The sequence below is a fragment of the Biomphalaria glabrata genome, chromosome 6 (assembly GCF_947242115.1).
Source record: "Biomphalaria glabrata chromosome 6, xgBioGlab47.1, whole genome shotgun sequence".
NCBI lineage: Eukaryota > Metazoa > Mollusca > Gastropoda > Planorbidae > Biomphalaria > Biomphalaria glabrata.
Genome location: NC_074716.1, coordinates 10,542,653 through 10,562,089, shown reverse-complemented (window position 1 = coordinate 10,562,089; position 19,437 = coordinate 10,542,653). Strand labels below are relative to the sequence as shown.

The 19,437-nt window shown below is 36.4% G+C and overlaps 1 protein-coding gene across 2 annotated transcripts in view; it reads left to right on the top strand.

Moving 5' to 3' along the window:
* The window catches only part of LOC106076033 (uncharacterized), a 76,826-nt gene extending 65,775 nt beyond the window's left edge, over positions 1-11,051 (top strand). The window contains exon 21 of one of the 2 annotated variants that reach the window (XM_056031566.1): positions 10,484-11,051. In XM_056031566.1, the coding sequence (XP_055887541.1) occupies positions 10,484-10,677 (194 nt within the window). In that variant the 3' untranslated portion in view covers positions 10,678-11,051. The remainder of the gene's footprint in view (positions 1-10,483) is intronic. The other variant, XM_056031565.1, reaches the window with a different exon arrangement.
* Positions 11,052-19,437: the final 8,386 nt, after the last annotated feature.

The following is a 19,437-nucleotide window of genomic DNA, read 5'->3' as shown; positions in this document are numbered from 1 at the left end:
CAATAAATAGACAGCACCAAAAATGTTTATGATCTTTCATTGAAAAAATGTTTATCATACGTGTGATAAAAAATGTTTATAATATGTGTGATAGAGAACTTGAATCATATTTGTGATAAAGAATGTGTATTATTCGTGTGATAGAGAATGTGTATCATTTGTTTGATAAAGAATGTGTAACATTTGTATGATAAAAAATTATATAATTCAACATCACCTATCCCATAGTCTGTTGGTCCATTTTGGCACCGCTCAATATTTGTCAACTGTCTCTCTTTATTCCACTCTGTCTTTGTCTTAAAAAGAATTTCAATCACAGACAGGCCTGTCCATTCTTTGATGTCTTCCCATCGCTTTATCTGTCTTCTTTTTTGTACAAATCGTGTATCATTTCTGTGATGAAGAATGTGCATCATTTGCTTTTATTATATGTGTGATAAAGAATGTGTATCAGTTATGTGAAAAAGATTTCGTATCATTTATGTGATAAATAATGTTTATCATTTGTGTATTAGTATTAAATAATATGTATCTTTGTGTATAGAAAGGTGAGTAGTTTACGAAACAAGGAAATACCGAGTAAGCCCTTTCCAGGCAGACAATAACTTTGTCTGTTTTACAGTCAACAAAATATTAAATCACAGATTATCCTTTGTATGCAAATTAACAGTTTGTACCTTTAACATAGATGTTATTGTTTGCAAACTGTCTCTTTGCTGTCTTGGACATTCCACAATGAACCTCACTACTAATAAAAGAAACGGACTCCAAATTTATGCTCGTTGAGCATTGCATATATTCACTCATACATCCACATCATCCAAGCCATGTTGTAATATTTTTGTTTGCAGAAGTCAGGAATGGCTGGCACTGGGCCTTTCTCTGTCACACAGATAGAGATACTGTACTGACCGTACACTGGTCATCTGTACAGGAAGCAGCATTGATTAGCTATTTTTACTACCCCGCCCTAACCCATATACAAATAATAAGCGGAAGTACAAATACTAATTCTGGCACTAGCCTATACAAAAGAATACATACAAATATCTATGGCCTGTATAAAGTAGAAAAATAAAAATACATCTAAAAATAGCTCTGGGAGCTCAAGCTCACATTTTATTTTAAACAAAAATTCTATTCTCAGTAAACACACATATGATAATTTCTTTTTACTTGTGTTACTTAGATAAATGCATATTATCTTATATATATTATACTTAAATAATATACATTTATCTCGCTTTGTCTCTTTTAAAATCCACGTACCAAATGATAAGGACTACGAAATATGAAAATGTCTTTACAATAACTCTTTATGCAGGACATGGGCATAGCCAGGGAAGAGGGTTTGAAATGACATCCCCCCTGCAAGGACAGATTAAAGAGTCAGTTATAGAGATCTTGTCTAAATCAAGGAAATCCTGGTAGTCGACCCCCTAGTAAGATTGTGACAGAGCTTTGCATGAGGTTTCGGGATACGTTCTCCGACAAAATGAATTACACATAATAAGAGTTGCAATGACATCCTAGTACAACTTGGTGCCACACATTCATGGAGGTCCTCAGAGCAGGTGGGAAGAGGCTTCAGATATTACCAGTGACAGATTTTTGTGGAAACCGCTTGACAGCAAATGAGCCGTACGTCGCGGGAGGGTCTAAATCAGTAGGAATAGCACACTAGGTTTTCGAAATAAAACTTTTTAATAGCAGAAAAATGCACTGTCGATACCTCAAAATATGTATTTTGTTGGCTTTCAATACCAGAAATAGTACTTGGCGGCTGGGATTTGCCCCGCGCTGGTGGATCTCTTAGTGCTCCTCCAGACCCCCTTGCTGGCAATGGTGGGAGTCAACAATTTTTCCACTAACTCTAAGATGAACCTATTCTATGGCACAATAAAAGTCTTCCGAAAGAATGAAGGGTCAGAATGTAATAAATATTATGTACACACACACACACACACACACACATACATATATATATACATTTTTTTCCGCGGAGGTTGGGGAAATCCCCCACCCAACCCGGGAAAAAAATCCTGGCTGCGCCCATGATGCAGGATATACGTTTTCAATATGTATGAGTGTGACAAGTCAAAAACTCGCTGTCAGAGTCATTCAAATTTATCACAGCATTAATTATTATTTTCCATTATTTATTTATTTTATTTTAATTATTTCCCCATCCTACCCCTAAATTATTCACCCGCCACACCTTTTCCGCTCCAAGCTAGACTTAGTTGACCACATTGGAGATAGCTAGGCCACGTCTTTCGAGTTATCTTCCCTTGACCGGGGCAAAGATAAGCACAGACTTTGATCTTATCGACAGGATGTCTGACGGCCGCAGTGGACACCACTTTGTGTGGAATGCAAGTCACTCCCCCCCCCCTTTCTCCCACGTCTCTCTTTGATCTAGGAGACCACGAGGACAAACACGCCCATTGACATTCCCAATGTGCAACTCCCATCTCAAGTCTGCCTCACCCACGTGTAAGATAATTCTAAGCCTAGGACATTTCCTGTTTCCGCTCGCATTTTCCAGGCCTATATAAAGAAGATCCAAATAAAATCAGACTCTTTCATTTCTCATTCGAGCTGAGCTATCGAGTCTGGACTACTTCATTTATCCTTTCTCCTAGAGGAATACCTGGTGGTAAGCCGAACTTAATCACAAGTTACATCTTAATTACTTTTGTGCTATTTCCATTGGATTTTATCATGTGTAGTTTATTATTTCATTTATATTTAATTAGTGCATTGTGTATTTCTCACTGTCGTAAGTAGAAAACATGAACATGGCTAATGTAGATTTTATGTATTGCATTAATCTATTAATGCTACGTTGCTCAATTGATCATTGATGCAACCATGTATATATTTGTACACCTTATTTTATTTCCTTTATCTCGGTTGACAGCCTTGATAATTCCACTATCGCACTAATACAGCGCTTAGAAAGGAGATATGAATTATCTCCCCTTTACTCATTTTACTCTAATGAGAGTTGCGCCGCTTGAACGGACACCCTCTCCATTCAAGCGCGCTCCATTGTTCTCGACCCACGGTCATATGTAAACAATCATCTGGGTCGCTGACCACCGCCCATTCCCCCCCCCTCTCTTTCTCTATCCACCTGTGTTGTTTATTTGAGTTCTAAAGCAATTTCACCAATCTGACGAATGCACCTCAGTCGAGGGCATCGATAAGATGCATGAGAGACATGTCCTAACTTGTCTTTATTTATCCGCAGCCTCCCTCAGGTGTCTGCCTATTTATTTGCTATCGAGAATCACCTCCTATTTGTGTGCTTAGTGCTATTCAGCACTGCACTTGCCTACTGAGATCTACTCAACTCTACCACGTGGCGCTATCGGCATTGCCCGCCTATTCGACAGCCCACCTGTCAAGCTATTAGGTGCGACGTCCCTATAGATTCGGATCTGTGTGAGACGTCATAGCTACGCCAACCCTCTGCAAATCACTGGACATATCCTGTCAACTACGCTGCCCACGGCAGATCAGCTCTGCCCGCAGCAACTTTGTGCCCACGGTAGCCGGCCACCCGCCCTACTGTGCCCACTACAGATATTAGATTTTGGGATTGAAACTCCATAAGAACTATATCACCGGCGTCCCTCTATCCGCTAGAGCGCCACCTCCAGCTGCAGAACCTCAAGCCAGGATCACAGCCAGCCACGACATCAACAGGACAACCAGCTAAGTCAGAGGACAAAGTGACATACTCTCTTATTAGGTGCAAGAGTGATGATTAAAGCTAGTATTATTTAGAGATAGAAGCAAACCCTCCCCCTTTTTATTCTTATATGTATATTTATGTAAATAAATATTCTTCATTTTTAACTTTTGTATCTATCTTTCATTGCTTTGTCTCGTTGCGTGTCTGCTCCCGATTCATATGCTGATAGGTTGGTGTGTGATAGCTTTAAAAATAATCATCCCCTAGACATAAAACGCGCCAAACACACATCACATTTCACCACCTGTCACAATGAGTAACCAGAATTTGTGGCATCATTGTTTAAACATTTGTTCATTTCCTCGTTTGTGTATATTAAAATAATCTCTTCTTGTTTAAGAATAAATTCCTCTGTGACAGGTATCTGAGTTTGTTCACGCGCAAAACGGTTCAATACCCAGTCAAGAATATCCAAATAAGGAATGTCTTTAAATCTTTGAATAGTTCATAATAGTTGATTATTATTTAAATTAAGACCTACTTGTTTAAAACTTTTTTAGATTAACTGTTATTCTAGCAATTGTGTTTATGTTTGTAATGTTGTTACAGCGCCTTGAGCCTACATTTTGTTTGTTAACAGCGCTTTATAAATAAAATTATTATTATTATTATTATTATTACCAATTGTGTGAGCTTGCGCTCCCAGAGCTAGTTTTATATGCAATTTTAGCTATTTTTTAAATGTATGTTTGTTGTATAGGTTAGAGCTATTTTTATATATTTTATTTTTATAGGGTAGTGTCAGATTTTATAATTGTACTTCCGCATATTTATATAGGTTAGTGCGGGATAGTATAAAAGGGATGTACTACATGCTGTCTTAAAACAGTTGAGTGTACATTTGACCAGTGGTCAGTACCATATCTGTCTGTGTGACAGCTGAAGATCTTTGTGGTCTGTCGTCTAATTATATTTTTATTCCTGTACCTGGGACGGCCTGTAAGTTTGTAACTATTTTATTTTTTTTACTAGACCTATGTCACACTATGTGTAAGGACAGTAAAGTAGTTATTTTATTTTCTACTTGGACTATTTGTCATAATAGTTGGCAACATGCTGTATTGAAGATGGCGGCGTCCATCAGTCATAATAGAATATAATAAAGTTTTGCATTTATGTTTTGCAGGCTATTACTGCTGTGTTACTGCTTTTAACTGCTGCTTTTAGCTGCTGCAATTACTCTGCTGAAATAGCTGCTGCTTATAACTGCTGTTGTAAATCTATTCTAATTCTAGGGAATCTAGTGTTATTTTCTAATTTTGTTCTGCTATAAACAGCTATTGATAGATCTAGTATTGTGTTATTCTTGCTGTAGATCTAGAATCTAGTGTTATTTTGTTTCTGCTATTGATAGTTTTGTTAATGTTTCTGTAGATCTATTATAGATTTAATTCTAGGGAATCTAGTGTTATTTTGTTTCTGCTATTGATATTTTTGTTATTGTTTCTGTAGATCTATTCTAGATCTAGAACTAATTCTAGGGAAGCTAGTGTTATTTTGTTTCTGTAGTGACTAGTGCAGTGTTGCCTAAGTCAGTAAGTGGCTTAGTTATAGTCTGTTTCTTGTTTTAGCTAGTTAGTAATTAGTTTAGTCTAGTTAGTAAGGTACTAAGAGTAAGGTGTTCTTGTTTTAGTGTTAGAGTTATGGGTTGGTTATAGTAGTAGAATATTGTAAGTCTAGGCTAGTTTATTGTAGTGTGTTTATTGTAGATCTAGGTCTAGTGTATTAGTTGGAGTGATTTAGTTAGATAGTTGGTTTGGTTAGTTTGTTAGTGTTTGTAGTGGTGTAGATTTAGACGGTTTTAGTTAGTTGATGGGTTCAGTAGTAGTGATTAGTCAAGTTAGTGTATATATTATATTTTATTTTTGATTTATTTTTGTATGTAAATAAAGTTTCTTTTTGTTTTATTTATCGTAAACTAAAGTTAGTTATATTGTTTTCATTTAGCTAAGTTAGTATAGTTAGTTGTCTGGTTAATTAGGTGACTCTAGTCCCTTGGTCACCATACCGAGGTGCACAGATTGAGCCCACCCAGTAGCGCAAACATCTGCCTACTGTTCGTAAATTTTAATGTTGAGCAGCAGAGAATACGTCTCTCCCACTCGCGCCTGCCTGACCTGCTCACAATTGGAATAAACTTGCTTTTTTTGTATATTAGTTTCATTTTTCTGTGGACGCTTTCAATCGTCTCGCGGACACCTGGGGCTCCAAGACCACAGTTTGATAATCGACTGCTCAATTGGTTGCTTAAATTTGTTGTGTGTAACCTAGCTTGTCAAATAGTAGTGATAGTAATAGTTCTTCTTCTTCTTCATCGTTCTCATTGTTATGTTGGAGTCTTCATATGACTAGACCAATACATGAGATGAACTGCGCAGTGGTTTCCAAATCAGGGAGCTCTCCATATAGTTTTCTTTCTAGTGGGGTGATTTGGGGCCAATGTCTTATACGGGCCTCTTGGTAGAGAGAGCAGTTTTGGAGGACGTGGTCGGCATTTTCTGGTGATACTCCACATGGGCAGATTTCACTGGTTCCAATTTTGAGCTTCCGGAACGTGTGTTGTCGCATTCTGTTGTGTCCGGTCCTGAGTCGAAAGATTAGACGTTGGTCTTGTCGGGATAGCTTATAGTAAGCATCATCTTTCTTGTGATTTGGATGGGAGCTCGTCCATTTCTCATTTATTTTATCTACAATTAATTTCTTCATTTCTTCTGGATAGAGTGCAGAGTTTACTTGTGAGTTTGTTCTCCCACTCTTGGCGAGTGTGTCAGCCTTTTCATTTCCTGCTAGTTGTAAGTGAGCTGGTATCCATTGAATAACAGTTTTTTTGCTGTTGTTGTTGAGCTTTGTAAGTGGTGTTCTGAGGTTTTTAATATAAGGGGAATCAGAGTTTTGCAAGCTTTGGAGGGTTGTTTTTGCGTCTGTTAGAAAGACAATCTGACTGCGAGGGGAAATTGGGTGATTTGCTAGCATGGTAGCAGCTTGTGCTAGTACTTCCCTTTCTGCTCTGTGACTGTCAGAGAGCTCTCCAGTTGCAAAGGATTTTTCTAGTTTTCCTCCATCTGGCCATTCGATAAGTATTCCAGCTCCTCCATTTGTGGTGGCTTTATGGGATGAGCCATCCGTGTAAACTCTGATCCACTTACTGCTAGGGTAATTGGTATGTAGAAAACAGTTAACTATTTCCTTGAGCTCTGTTGGTCTGTAATCATATTTTCTTTTTATGTTTTCAATACGGTCCCTTATAGTAGGAAGAGGGCTTTCGTCCCAGGGTGGAGATTCATTATAGTGTATCGAGGATTCCAGATTAATTTTTTCAAGTTGGTGTTTCTTTTTTAGGTTTAGAGATTCCTGTATGAAATTGGTCCTTTTGAGACGGTTTTTTGTGCCAGTTTTGTGGATTTTTGTTCTGAGTGGGTGCCTCTCCAAGGTTTCCAATTTAGTGAATTGGAAAAGGATTTTTATTTCTCTTCTTTCATCCAGAGAGATCAGGGCAGCGGTTTCCTCCATAGCTCTTATGGGTGTTGTTTTGATTGCTCCTGCCATTATCCTTAGACCAATATTTTGAACCTTGTCTATTTTTCTTAGGTTGTTTGGGCTGCTGAGCCCCATGCTGTGGCACCATATTCTAGTACAGGTCTTACATAACTGGTATAGGTCTTTTTCAGGATGTTGTGATTAGCTCCCCAAACTGTGCCAGCTAATTTTTTCAAGAGGGATAGTCTCTGGATGCCTTTACTCTGTGTTTTATCTATTTGGTTTTTCCAGGTTAGTCTCGGGTCATAGGTGACTCCAAGATAAGTAGGGCTGTCATTTTTTTCTAAAGCTTCCTTATCTAATGTTAATTTTATTGTTTGTTGTTTTGTTGACATTGAGAATATGGTATATGTTGTCTTTTTTGTGTTAATGGACATGCCCCAGTCTTTGGACCAATTATTGAGTTTATCAAGAGCATCTTGTAATCGAAATTTCGATGTTCCTACATATTCTTCTGTGCTAATTAAGGCAAGGTCATCTGCATACATGCTGCTCTTAACTTTTTTTGGTAGGTTTTGAATTAGATCGTTTATGAATATTAGGAAAAGTGTTGTGGATAGGACTCCTCCTTGGGGGACGCCATTTTTTATACCCACTGTGTGGCTTCTTTGTCCTTGCATGCAAACTAGAGCTTTTCTATTATTTAGGTATTCCTTTATCCAGTTGTACATTCTGTGGGATATGTGATGCTGGATTAGCTTGAGCAAGAGACCTTGTTCCCAGACTTTGTCAAATGCTTTTTCTAAGTCAACACACACAATTGTTGTTGGTTTCTTTTCTTGAAAGCCGTCTTCTATTTCTTGTGTGATGAAGGCAATTTGATCTTCTGTTGATCTGGGCTTCAGTGAGTAGGTTATTTGACTCAAGGATCCATGTCAGCCTTCTATTTATCACTCTTTCCATCAGTTTGCAAGTACAGCTAGTGAGGCTGATGGGACGGTAGCTATCCAGTTTATTTCTTGGCTTGCCGTGCTTTAGTATAAGGATCATAATGGCTTTTTTCCAGATGTTTGGAATTCTGCCAGATTTCCAGCTAGCATTGAATAATTGTAGCAGTTTTCTTTTGGCTTGAGGACCCAAGTGAAGAAGCATGTCATTTGATATTTTGTCTGGGCCCGGGGCTTGTTTTGGTTTGAGGACTTTTAGGATTCATCTAGTTCCTTCATTTTAAGATTAGTGGTCATTCCCAAGGAGTAAGCTGGATTGTTTTCTTTAATTTATCTTCGATTTCTGAGTTTACATCTTTATTTCTACTTTCATTAATTTGTATTTGTCCTACGCTTTGGAAAAACTTAATGAATTCATTTGCTGCTTCTTTCCCTTTCAGGGGTTTGTTGTCCTTTTCTATTACTATAGGAGTTGTTCTGTTTTCTTCCTGGTTGAGACATTTGGCTATACGCCAGAGTTTGTGGCCATCTCTATCTACGTTTAGTTGTTCTGTTTTTTCATGCTAACTTTTCCTCATGGCGGAAAGGTAATTTTTCCTGAAAACTGCGTTAGCTTCTTTTAGATTTATGTTATTTTCTATACTAGGGTTATTTTCTACTGTGTTTCTGGCTTCAATAGTGGCATTGTGGAGTTGTTGAAGGTGATCAGACCAGTTGGGGATATAATCTTTTCTTGCTCCTCTAGGAATTGATTCCTTAGCTGCTAGGAGGATTGCTTTGGAGAAAGCTAAGAATGACTTATTAACCTGATTTGATTTGCAGTTTATTGAAGTTGTGTATAGGTCTGTGAGCTTTGAGAATAGGTGCCAGTTGGCTTTTTTTGTAGTTCCATCTGGGGATGGTGGAGTTTTCTGATATTTTGAAGGAGGTATCGATACTGATCAATATGGGTCTGTGGTCACTGGTGGCTAGCTGGTTTGCAACTTCTCTGGTGCACTTTTTGGATAAGTTGTCTGTTGCAAAGGCTAGATTTGGAGTGGTTGATGTTAGCCAGGCTCTTGAAAAAAAGGTTGGTTTGTCCTCAGGTTTATTTAGCAAGATAAGTCTGTTCTCTGCTTGCCATTCTTCAATTTCTTCTCCCCTGGCATTTAGGTCTGGGTATCCCCAGCTCTGAGAGTGACTATTCATATCTCCTAAGATTAGACAGTCTTCTTGGTCAGGTATTTGTATGTGGTCAATCTCTATTTCCTTGTCTGGTGGGAAGTAGCAGTTAAATAGATTAATATTTCCATCTCGGAGAATTAGCTTAGTTCCCATTATTTCTGATTCTGAGGAGTTGGGCATAGTTATGTCTGTGGTAGGGATGTCATTTTTAATGAGGGTGAGGATTCCTCCTTTGGGTCTGATTTCTCTATCTTGTCTGATGCAGGTGTAGCCTCTAATGGAGAAACGAAGATTACTGTTCAAATGAGTTTCTTGGATGCAAGCTACATCAATTTCTTTCTCATGCAGAAATATTTTTAGAGCTTCTTTTTTCTTTTGGATGCCCTCTGCGTTCCATTGTAAGATTTTTAGTCTTTTGGTCTTGGAGTGTTGGCCAGTAGTATTTACTTTCTTGTCCCTGCTCCTGGCTCCACAGGCAGAGATAGAAGAACCACCAGCTCACTTGTGTGGGCTCGTTCGAGGCGGAGAGCCCGGCCCCCTACCTGCGCGGCGGGATTCCACAGGCAGGACGCCACATCTATTAGAATCGTTACTGAACTCCAACATAGATGAGGTTGCGTGTCAATGTGTTATGCGCCAGGAGACCCATTGACTCCGACTTCAGCCTGCTTTTCTTTCTGGGTGTGCTCCCATAGCCTTTGATCATCCAAGATCATCTGCAAGGCAGCAGGTGTTTATTTTCGGAGTTTTCTCTCCTAGATGAACTGCTATCCCTAGCTAACGGGTTTCATCTACCCGGGTTTAGAGTTAGAGCGCCCTATACTTGCTTTTTGCAATCATTTCCCTGGATTTCTGAGATGTTTTTAGTAAATATTCTAACCACTGGAATACTTCACCTCATCCTCCATGACTGCAAACCAGTTGGTCCGCGGCTGTTTATTTGCTATTCACAGCTAACCCTTATATCTAAGGGTCTTTCCCCTATCCGCCACCTGGGGACGCGCTAGGTAGAAGGTGGTAGCTCCCCCAAGATAGTAATAGTAATAGTAATTGAAAAGAAATACGTTGTGGAAGCTGTACAGAGTAGAATAGTCGAGACATTGTAACGTATACTATTTGTTTCTTATAACAGAATGTGTACTGGGAGAGCCAGACTTAAATCCAGAGCTGTGTACTAGCCCAAGTGTCTGCCAGACACAGCCACTGATGTGCTGTAATTATTGCTCTTACAATTCTGGAACCATTTTGTCATTATACGATACTTGGATTTATCATTGGTTTTACATTACACTTCATTATCTGTTTATCAAAATATTTGTAAGCTAGATAGATCTAGAAATCCACTAATGTTTCTCAAATTTTGATAACAGTGCATTTTACAAATATTTGTTTATACCTATTTTTTATCTGTATCTTTGTAATACACATTAATATTTATCATATTACAGCAATCTCTCAATGCACATTTGGGCACCATTATAATTGTTACCAATTTCCCTTAAGTGTTAAGCATTGTGGAGATTTTAATGTTGTTTAACAAACTGTTTTCCGTTTTTTCCATGATCAGATTTCATGAAATTTACATGCTGCATTTAATAATAAATTATTCTAGAATACAATGTTTAAAGTAAATTTACAGTTGAAACCTTGTAAAAAGTGTTGTAAATAATTATTTGTGTTAATATTGCTAAGAAATATACAATCAATTAATATTAATAATAACTCAAATTTACTCAAACATCTAATTTTTACATGTTATTTATAAGTTATGAAATAGTCATATGCGTATTTAAAAAATATAAAGCACTACAATTTTTTTTTACAATTATTTTTTTACTTCTGTTCAAAAATCACATTATACTTCCGTTTTTTATTATTTATGTGTAGCACTGAGATTTAACAGACGATATGTAGCTCAAAGTTTGTCCCATAAGTGTTGCTTTTGCATAGTCCTTTCCTAGGGATGCACCGGATAGTAGCTCCGGCTTCGACTAAATACCGGCTAGGCCGAATGCTTAAAAGTACACTATAGTACATACATGTCTATTAATATTTAAAAAATGGACGTGGTTACTTTTATAGAATGTAGACCTATTAACGTTTATATATATATATATTTTAATTTACTGTGTTTCAAATCTATGTATATACATCATGGGCGTAGCCAGGGGGGGGGGGAGTCGGAATTGAGTGACTGATTTTTTGCTTTGATTTTGTTTATTTTAGGTGAGATTTCAATACTAAACCATTACTTGCCCTAGCACAACCAAAGGGGTTTTGAGTTTAAAACCCCCTACCAGGGGAGGTTCGAGTATAAAAACCCCTACCATGGGGGTTCGAGTTTAAAAACCTTTACCAGGGGTTTTGATTTTTAAACCCCCTACCTGGGTTTTTTGCAGTTAACTCCCCCTCTTCTATAAAACAAAACAAAACAAAAAATGCAAACGAAAATCCCCTAATTCCAAGAGCAAAGTTAACGAAGATTTTGATTTTAAAACCCCCTCTAAAATTTACGATAAACCCCCTCTTTAATATAAAAAAAGCTAATTACGCAATCAAAATGTTATGAGCGTAGCTAAATGGGTTTTGACTCAGTTTTGAATTTAAACCCCACTTCAGTGAGGTTTGAAGGTAAAAAATACCTCTTTTTAATAATAAAAAAAGCAAATTATACACTAAAAATGTTATGAGTGTAGTCAATGGGGTTTTGAGTTTAAACTCCCCTCCAGTGGAGTTTGAAGCTAAAAAGTACCTCTTTAATATAAATAAAAGAAAATTACTCACTCTAAAATCTATGAGCGTAGTCAAAGGGTTTTTGAGTTTAAACCCCCCGCCATCTTCAGTGTAAGAAAAAAAAGCAAATTACGCACTCAAAATGCTATAAGCGTTGCCGAAAGGGGTTTTGAGTTTAAACCCCCATGCAGAGGGGTTTGGTGCTAAAAATACATCTTCAATATAAAAAAAAAGCAAATTACACACTAAAATTATTTCAGCGTAGCCAAGCCAATCGGGGGTTTTGAGTTTCTTCTACAGATGGCTTTTTTTTTAAAGTTTAAAACCCCTCCAGATGGTTTTGAGTCTAAGATCCCCATACAGAGCATTTTGAGGTGGAAAACCCCCAAAAGAAGATTTTGACGATAAAACTTCTATTTTCTATATAAAATCTAAAGCAAACTACAGTCACTTAATTCCAAGAGCGTATTCAAGAGAGGTTACACATTTTTACCAGTGGCAGGGCTCCATTAATAAACTGCAGTGAATAGTCATCTACCGAAATCGAAAAACACTAAATATAGCTCAACAAAGATGGCTAAGACAGATTTAAGGAGTCAGTTATAGAGATCGGATCTAAATCAAGGAAATCATATGCCTAACTGGGAGTCGACCCCTTAGTAGGATTGTGAGAGAACGACGCATGAGGTTTGCGGAACATGTTCTCCGACAAAATGAATTACGCATAAGAAGAGTTGCAATGACATCCTAGTACAACTTGACGCCACTCATTCATGGAGGTTCTCATGGTAGGTGGGAAGAGGCTTCAGAAATTACCAGTGACAGACTTTTAATGGAAACTTCTTGACGTCAAATGCTCAGAACGGCGTGGAAGGGTCTAAGTCAGTAAGAATAGCACATTAGGTTTTTGAAATAAAACTTTTTAATAGCATTAAAATGGACTGTAGATACCTCAGAATATGCATTTTGTTGGCTTTCAATACCAGAAATAATGCTTGGCGGGGGGACTTCGCCCCGCGCAGGGGAGCTCCTGGTGCTCCCCCAGACCCCCTTGCTAGTAATGTCGGGTAATCTACAATTTGTTCACTAACTCATGGAAGAACCTATTCTAGGGCACAATAAACGTCTTCCGAAAGAATGAAGGGTGAGAACGTAATAAAGATTATGTACACACACACACATAAATACATATAATTTTTTTTTCGCGCTGGGGGGGGGGGGGGAGAAAAAATTCACCCCCCAAAACCCCCCCCCCCCCCCAAAAAACAAAACAAAACAACTTTGCTACGCCCATGATATACATCATACATATTATAAAACTTATAGAAATGAAACTGTACATTATAAATGCTCATTACATAAATAGGAGCGATGGCTTCCACATTTTTCAAAACTTTGTTTGCCCTGACCTATGATTGAGTTAGTAAACATTTTATATTAGATGACCAGGCGTCTGTCTAGCTGTGCGGTTATACCTTCATAGATAGACATGAAAAAAGCCCATCATTTTTTTTAGCTCATCACATTGAGATAGACATGTGACCACACTGGCTTAGTAATGTCCACATTTTCTCGCTGGATATCTTCTTTTACTATCCAACCGTATCCGACTCCGGATATTAAAAAGTGCTACTTGTGCGGTCACACACATATAATTTGCAAAAGAAAGCTGCTGCGACTGGAAACTTGGTTATAAAATTCAGCTGCATGAGGTTTTTTGTGAATCACGATAAATGTTTGTAAAATGTATTAAATGTTTCGGATGTTCCTTCAGAGTTGAAGATAATCTACTTCCTAGTTGAAATCTTTCGCATAACCCTTTACAAAACAATTAGATAATCATTATATGACAAGTAAGGCCAAGTTTACATCTAACCATTCCTTCACCTATCCCTTGGTCTGCTGGACCGTCGGGGTACCACACAGGTTCGGTCAACCTTCTTTCTCTACTCTTGTCATTTGCCTTTGATAACATTTACTGATATTCTTTCTGAAACTATCGAAATCTGCATTTTTACCTGCCTGGGTTTGAGGTCGATTTTGATTTCATGTTTCCACACAAACAGTCTTTGTAACCTTGTATATTGTAATATAATACAATATAACAAAATGTCCATTTGTAGTATTAGTACGTCCCGTTTAAATCGCAAAAAAAGGAAAAATATTGAAATCCGTCATCACATTTCTGATCTGTAAAAGTTCTAGTGCGACAGACTTTTTTTTTTACACGTTTAATTTGTTAAAATAAATACTTTTTCGTAAGAATACGCCATTTTTACAACTATTCACTATTATTAGTAAAAAAAAAAAACATCCACTTTGTCATGATAAATACAGTTGGTAATTTTTATTGCATATTTTCATACAAATGTATGCAAACGGTTTTGCTTTGATTTCTAAAATACTGTTATAAAAAGCAAAATAAAATTTAAATTACAACGGAATGTATAGGTAAATTCCCCTACTCCATGTCAAACAAAATATTTAATTGCCTAATTGTTTAATTTTTATTGATTCATGTTTTGTACAATAAATAATAGTTGTTTAAAGTTTTAACTTGATCCGAAAATGGGTGTGGAAGAAAGAAAGTGTACAATTATTCAAAGGGACAAAACCACACATATTTAATCATATATGTGAATGCTGATGAATTAATCTCACTTGTTGGTATGTAACAAAATAACAAAACAATTACCAATAATGAACTGTTTTACTTTTCTTTTTAATTTATGTCTTGTCTCTATGGCATTTTATGTCTCCAGACGATCTTTTCCCTCTGCAACTTCTTGTGTGACTAAAGAGGCCAATCCTTGATACACAGCTGCAATCGCAGGTTGGGCATATGTAATCACCAGGCGCCATTGCATTTTCACCCTTCTTTCTGCTTCTGTTGTGTATGACATCTGCAATCTGTGACCCTTCCTTTATGCTCTCTCTCCATGTGGATCTATCCAATGCCACCTCTTCCCAGCTGCTAGTGTCGATTTTTAAGAGCTTCATGTGGCGTTTGCATACATCCGTATAACGTAAAAGTGGGCGACCAGCGGCTCTCCTGCCTTCTATTAGATCGTCATACAGAATGTCCTGTGGAAGTCAACCTACTTGTATCTGCCTATAAATAACTGTGCAAAGTGTCAACTTGATCCGTGAAAGGGTTTTGGAGAAAAAATGTGTTTAAAATTTTTACCAGACTTTGTGAAAGCTAAATTTAAGTCATTTATTAACGTAAACATGCACATCTAGATCGGAACACTGTAAAGAACATTGGTTAGTTCTTTGAGGAGCGTAATTTAATGTGGTATGATTCTCAAATGTAGATCCTTAAAAGCGTACACGTATTACAAGGTACACTCAACAACAGAGTAAAAATCGGTATTTATTTACAGTATCAACATTGGTTACACATATAATATAGAATACACAATCATCAATATTATAAGTACTAAATGTGCCCAATTAAAATATTCTAGGGCACTTAGACTAGATTTAATAATAGATTACATAAGGGTATCATGACACAACATAGCATTACCCCAAATATTCGGTACATACATAGCAGAGATATTATCTCCTTAATCTAGGCAATACAACTGACAACAATCACCAGCACCCTACTCAGACCAGGCCAGCTCTCCAACTGACTAGACTGACCACAGGAAACCTTATTGTCTCCCCATTGAAAATCACGTGCTAAACAGTTCACCACTCACAACTAATAAAATAAACAAACACACACAAAATCTCACATCTTGACAAAGATTTTTTTAAAGTAACGTTTATATTTCATCAGATAATATAGAACATAAAATCACTCTAAACGAAAAACTACTTTCTCTAGTTGTGAAGTGACTATATAATAAATATACTATTATATCTAGTATTAATGATCTCATACAAATGATTTATACACAGGTATAGACTAGACAGTAAATAGATATTTGAGCAGCACCTACCTAATAAAATCTCCTAATTTATTTTCCTCTAAGTTCAATTTAGAAAATGTGCATCAAAGTGCAAGTAAATAATAAAAAAAAAACGTGTGCGCACACACACACACACATATATATATATATATATATATATATATATATATATATACATTTCAGCAACATTTCATGATTTCATAATACATAGAAAATACAAAAAAGTGATATAGAAGAATTACAAAATATGAATCTAAGTGAAGCATGTCTTTCCACCTCGAAACATATTAAATATTAAGAGCAACTTCTTCTTCTTCTTCTAGCCAGCTTTTTTTTTTGCTGCTGCACTGTGAGCTCTTTTGCAGAATGTGCCAAGGAAAATAGTGTGCTGTTTTCTTCAGTTGTTCAGCACTGCCGTACAGGGTGTTGGCAAATGGTAAACCAGTTACACAGACTAAAAACTCTAAATACCTAGGCATCAAAATAACAACAAATTTATCAGGCATTCCTGATATGATAAAGAAAACAACAACTTTTAAAAAATTAAAATATTATAAGTAGAGACATGTTTTCCTCTGCTAATATACACCTTGTAAAATATAGAATGTTTTGCAATAGGGGAATGTAAGAATATTTGAATCAAAACTTTTTGAAGACATTTAAAAATGTCTCCATTAGTCCCACTGTTGTTTGTGCATCATAAAGTTGATGACATTTGCGAAACCAAAAAATTTAAAGTTCCGCCACAAGACGTCTAATATAACACAAAGATTTTCTTATCAAGAAGATAACCAATATATAATTATATGTGCTATATGTACCTTAAATAATAATATTAAATAGAATACTCAGACACAAAGATAAAGTCAAATTTCTCACTCAATACAGCATATAGAGCAAGGACTATTTTGTACAAGTGTTCTTACTTTACTAGTGCCATTACAGCTGTAAGGAACACCAGGGGTATTCACAGTCCCCAAATGTAAAGGACTGGGGATGAGTTCTTTACTACAGACACATAGCTCAATAGTCTAGGGTATGATTCTCACATGCAGACATTTACATGTATAAATATCGTAAAGTACCACTCAACGAAGGAGTATAACATTAGTATTTATTTACAGCCAACTGCAAGTTACACATATAATATTGAATGCCTCATAATCAATTACTGAAGTACTAAATGTTCCAGAATTAATACTACAGGGCACTTAGACTAGATTCATTTAACAAAAGGCTGTCAATGCCACCATAATATTACCCCCAAAGAGTCAGTTCACACACATAGCAAGAATAATAATATAAGCTAAAACATCTCCTTACGCTAGGCATAAAAAATGGTAAACACAAGCACCCTACTCAGACAAGGTCAGCTCTCCAACTGCTAGACTGACCGCTAGAAAACCTTATTGTCCCCCCTTGAAAATCCCGTGATAAAAACAATTCACAAACCAACTAATAAAATAAACAAACACACACACATAGAATAATCTACTTTAAGGCATGACTGAATGCATGACGCGTAAGACGTAATCATCTTCTTTTTTGAAGTAACGTCTGTATTATATAAGATAAGATAAGATTTCGGTGCTGCAAATTTGAAAAAAATCATTTTTTTAAAGGGAAACTCCGATGGTTTTGACAATTTTTGATATAATATGAGTTTGGATTTACATATAATGAATGTATTATTCTTTTTTCTTTATTTGGAATAATAACTTAGTAATTGATGTTTTTCTGGCGTAATTTTTCTGCGCATCTAAAACGGTCAGATTTTCACCAGGTTTATATGTTACGTCACACAAACCTATTAATTTAATCTATTGACTTGCTGAATAACGAAAAACCATAAAGTAAAGTTTACATTCTCGTAAAATAAATATATTTTAGTCTTGTAAGCAATGAAAAAAATGCGTGTTAAAAGTAGATTTACATGCTTGACTAACTACGGCAGTGTGAATTTTCTCGCCTGACCACTCAACACACAACAAATACTATCGCTTTGTTGTCTTGTCATGGCTGACTACACGTATGATTTAACTGTATAGAATTTAGCCCTTGTTATGTAGAGAGAGAGTAGTCCTTAAAAAATGCAGGCACGACATGGCCTAAATTTTGTCGATGTGCCTAAAATCAAAATCAAATCAAATCAACCACACGTAGTCTAGACTAGCCTTACACCAAAAAAAAAAACAAAGAAATAATAATAGATTTATGTAGGAAAAAGAAGGAAAATGATATTGCTTCTGGAGCTGGAAAGACTATTGAAATTGTGCAAACCTTTAAATACCTTGGTAATATCCTAGACAATAAACTAAATTTTACGGCAAATACTGATTATATCAGCAAAAAAGGGCAGCAAAGATTACGATTACTAAGAAAACTTTCATCGTTTAATGTTAACGAAAAGGCCTTGGCTATGTTTTATCACGCTCATATCTGCAATATTTTAAGTTTCAATATTGTTAAGGCTTCCGCGCGGTGTTGATGCTTGGCAATCTGTCTAGTGTAGATCTGACTGGAAGTAACGCTGAACTCAATTAATTCAGTAACACCGGCGAAAAGCCGAAACAATCAAATATGTAGTCGACGCTGATGTTGTTCTATAACGATATTTAATAATCAAGAAGGGAATCGTCTGCTGTCAGCTATGTCCGTAAATCTGTATCTATTGTATTGTACTGAAGTCTTCTACTCTACACGAAGCGTCTTCCTTTTAGCGTCGCTTAGAGCGTTCTTATTTTTTAAAGATCTGTCACGTCACTTGTCGCTAATTAAAACTTTACCCTATTCCCGAAACAAATAACTAATTCCTAACTACTTCCTAATCATGTTATAACAATATCCCTGCCTGGTATGGCAATCTGAGCATTAAAAATAAAAATAAACTTTATAGAATCCTAAATGCTGCTGGGAAAGTCATTGGCAAAAAACAAACCCCATTTGGGCAGTTGTTTGAGACAAACATCTATAAAAAAGCTAACAAGATCTTCGAAATAAAGAATCACCCTTTGTGTCAGGATTTTGTGATTTTGCCATCACAAAAAAGATACAAGACACCGATAGCAAAGACAAACAGACACAAACACAATCTGGTATAAACTTCGTCAGATGTAAATTATGAATTAGTCTGGTGTGAATGTACACTTTGGTCTCTTATAGTTGTAATGTTTTTTGTTTGGTGTAATGCACAAATTGTAAGACAAATTTCCATACGAACAATAAAGATTATTATTATTATTACACTGACCAGTTTTTTTGAATCAGTCAAACACACGATCTATTTACTTCTTGGAACAGGGAGAGGCTTAGATGAAAATGTTACTTTTTTTCTCGAGTTTGTTATCCTAATGCTTTTTTCTCTCTCTCTCTCTCTCTCTTTCTCTCTCTCTCTCTCTCTAAATATATATATATATATATATATATATAT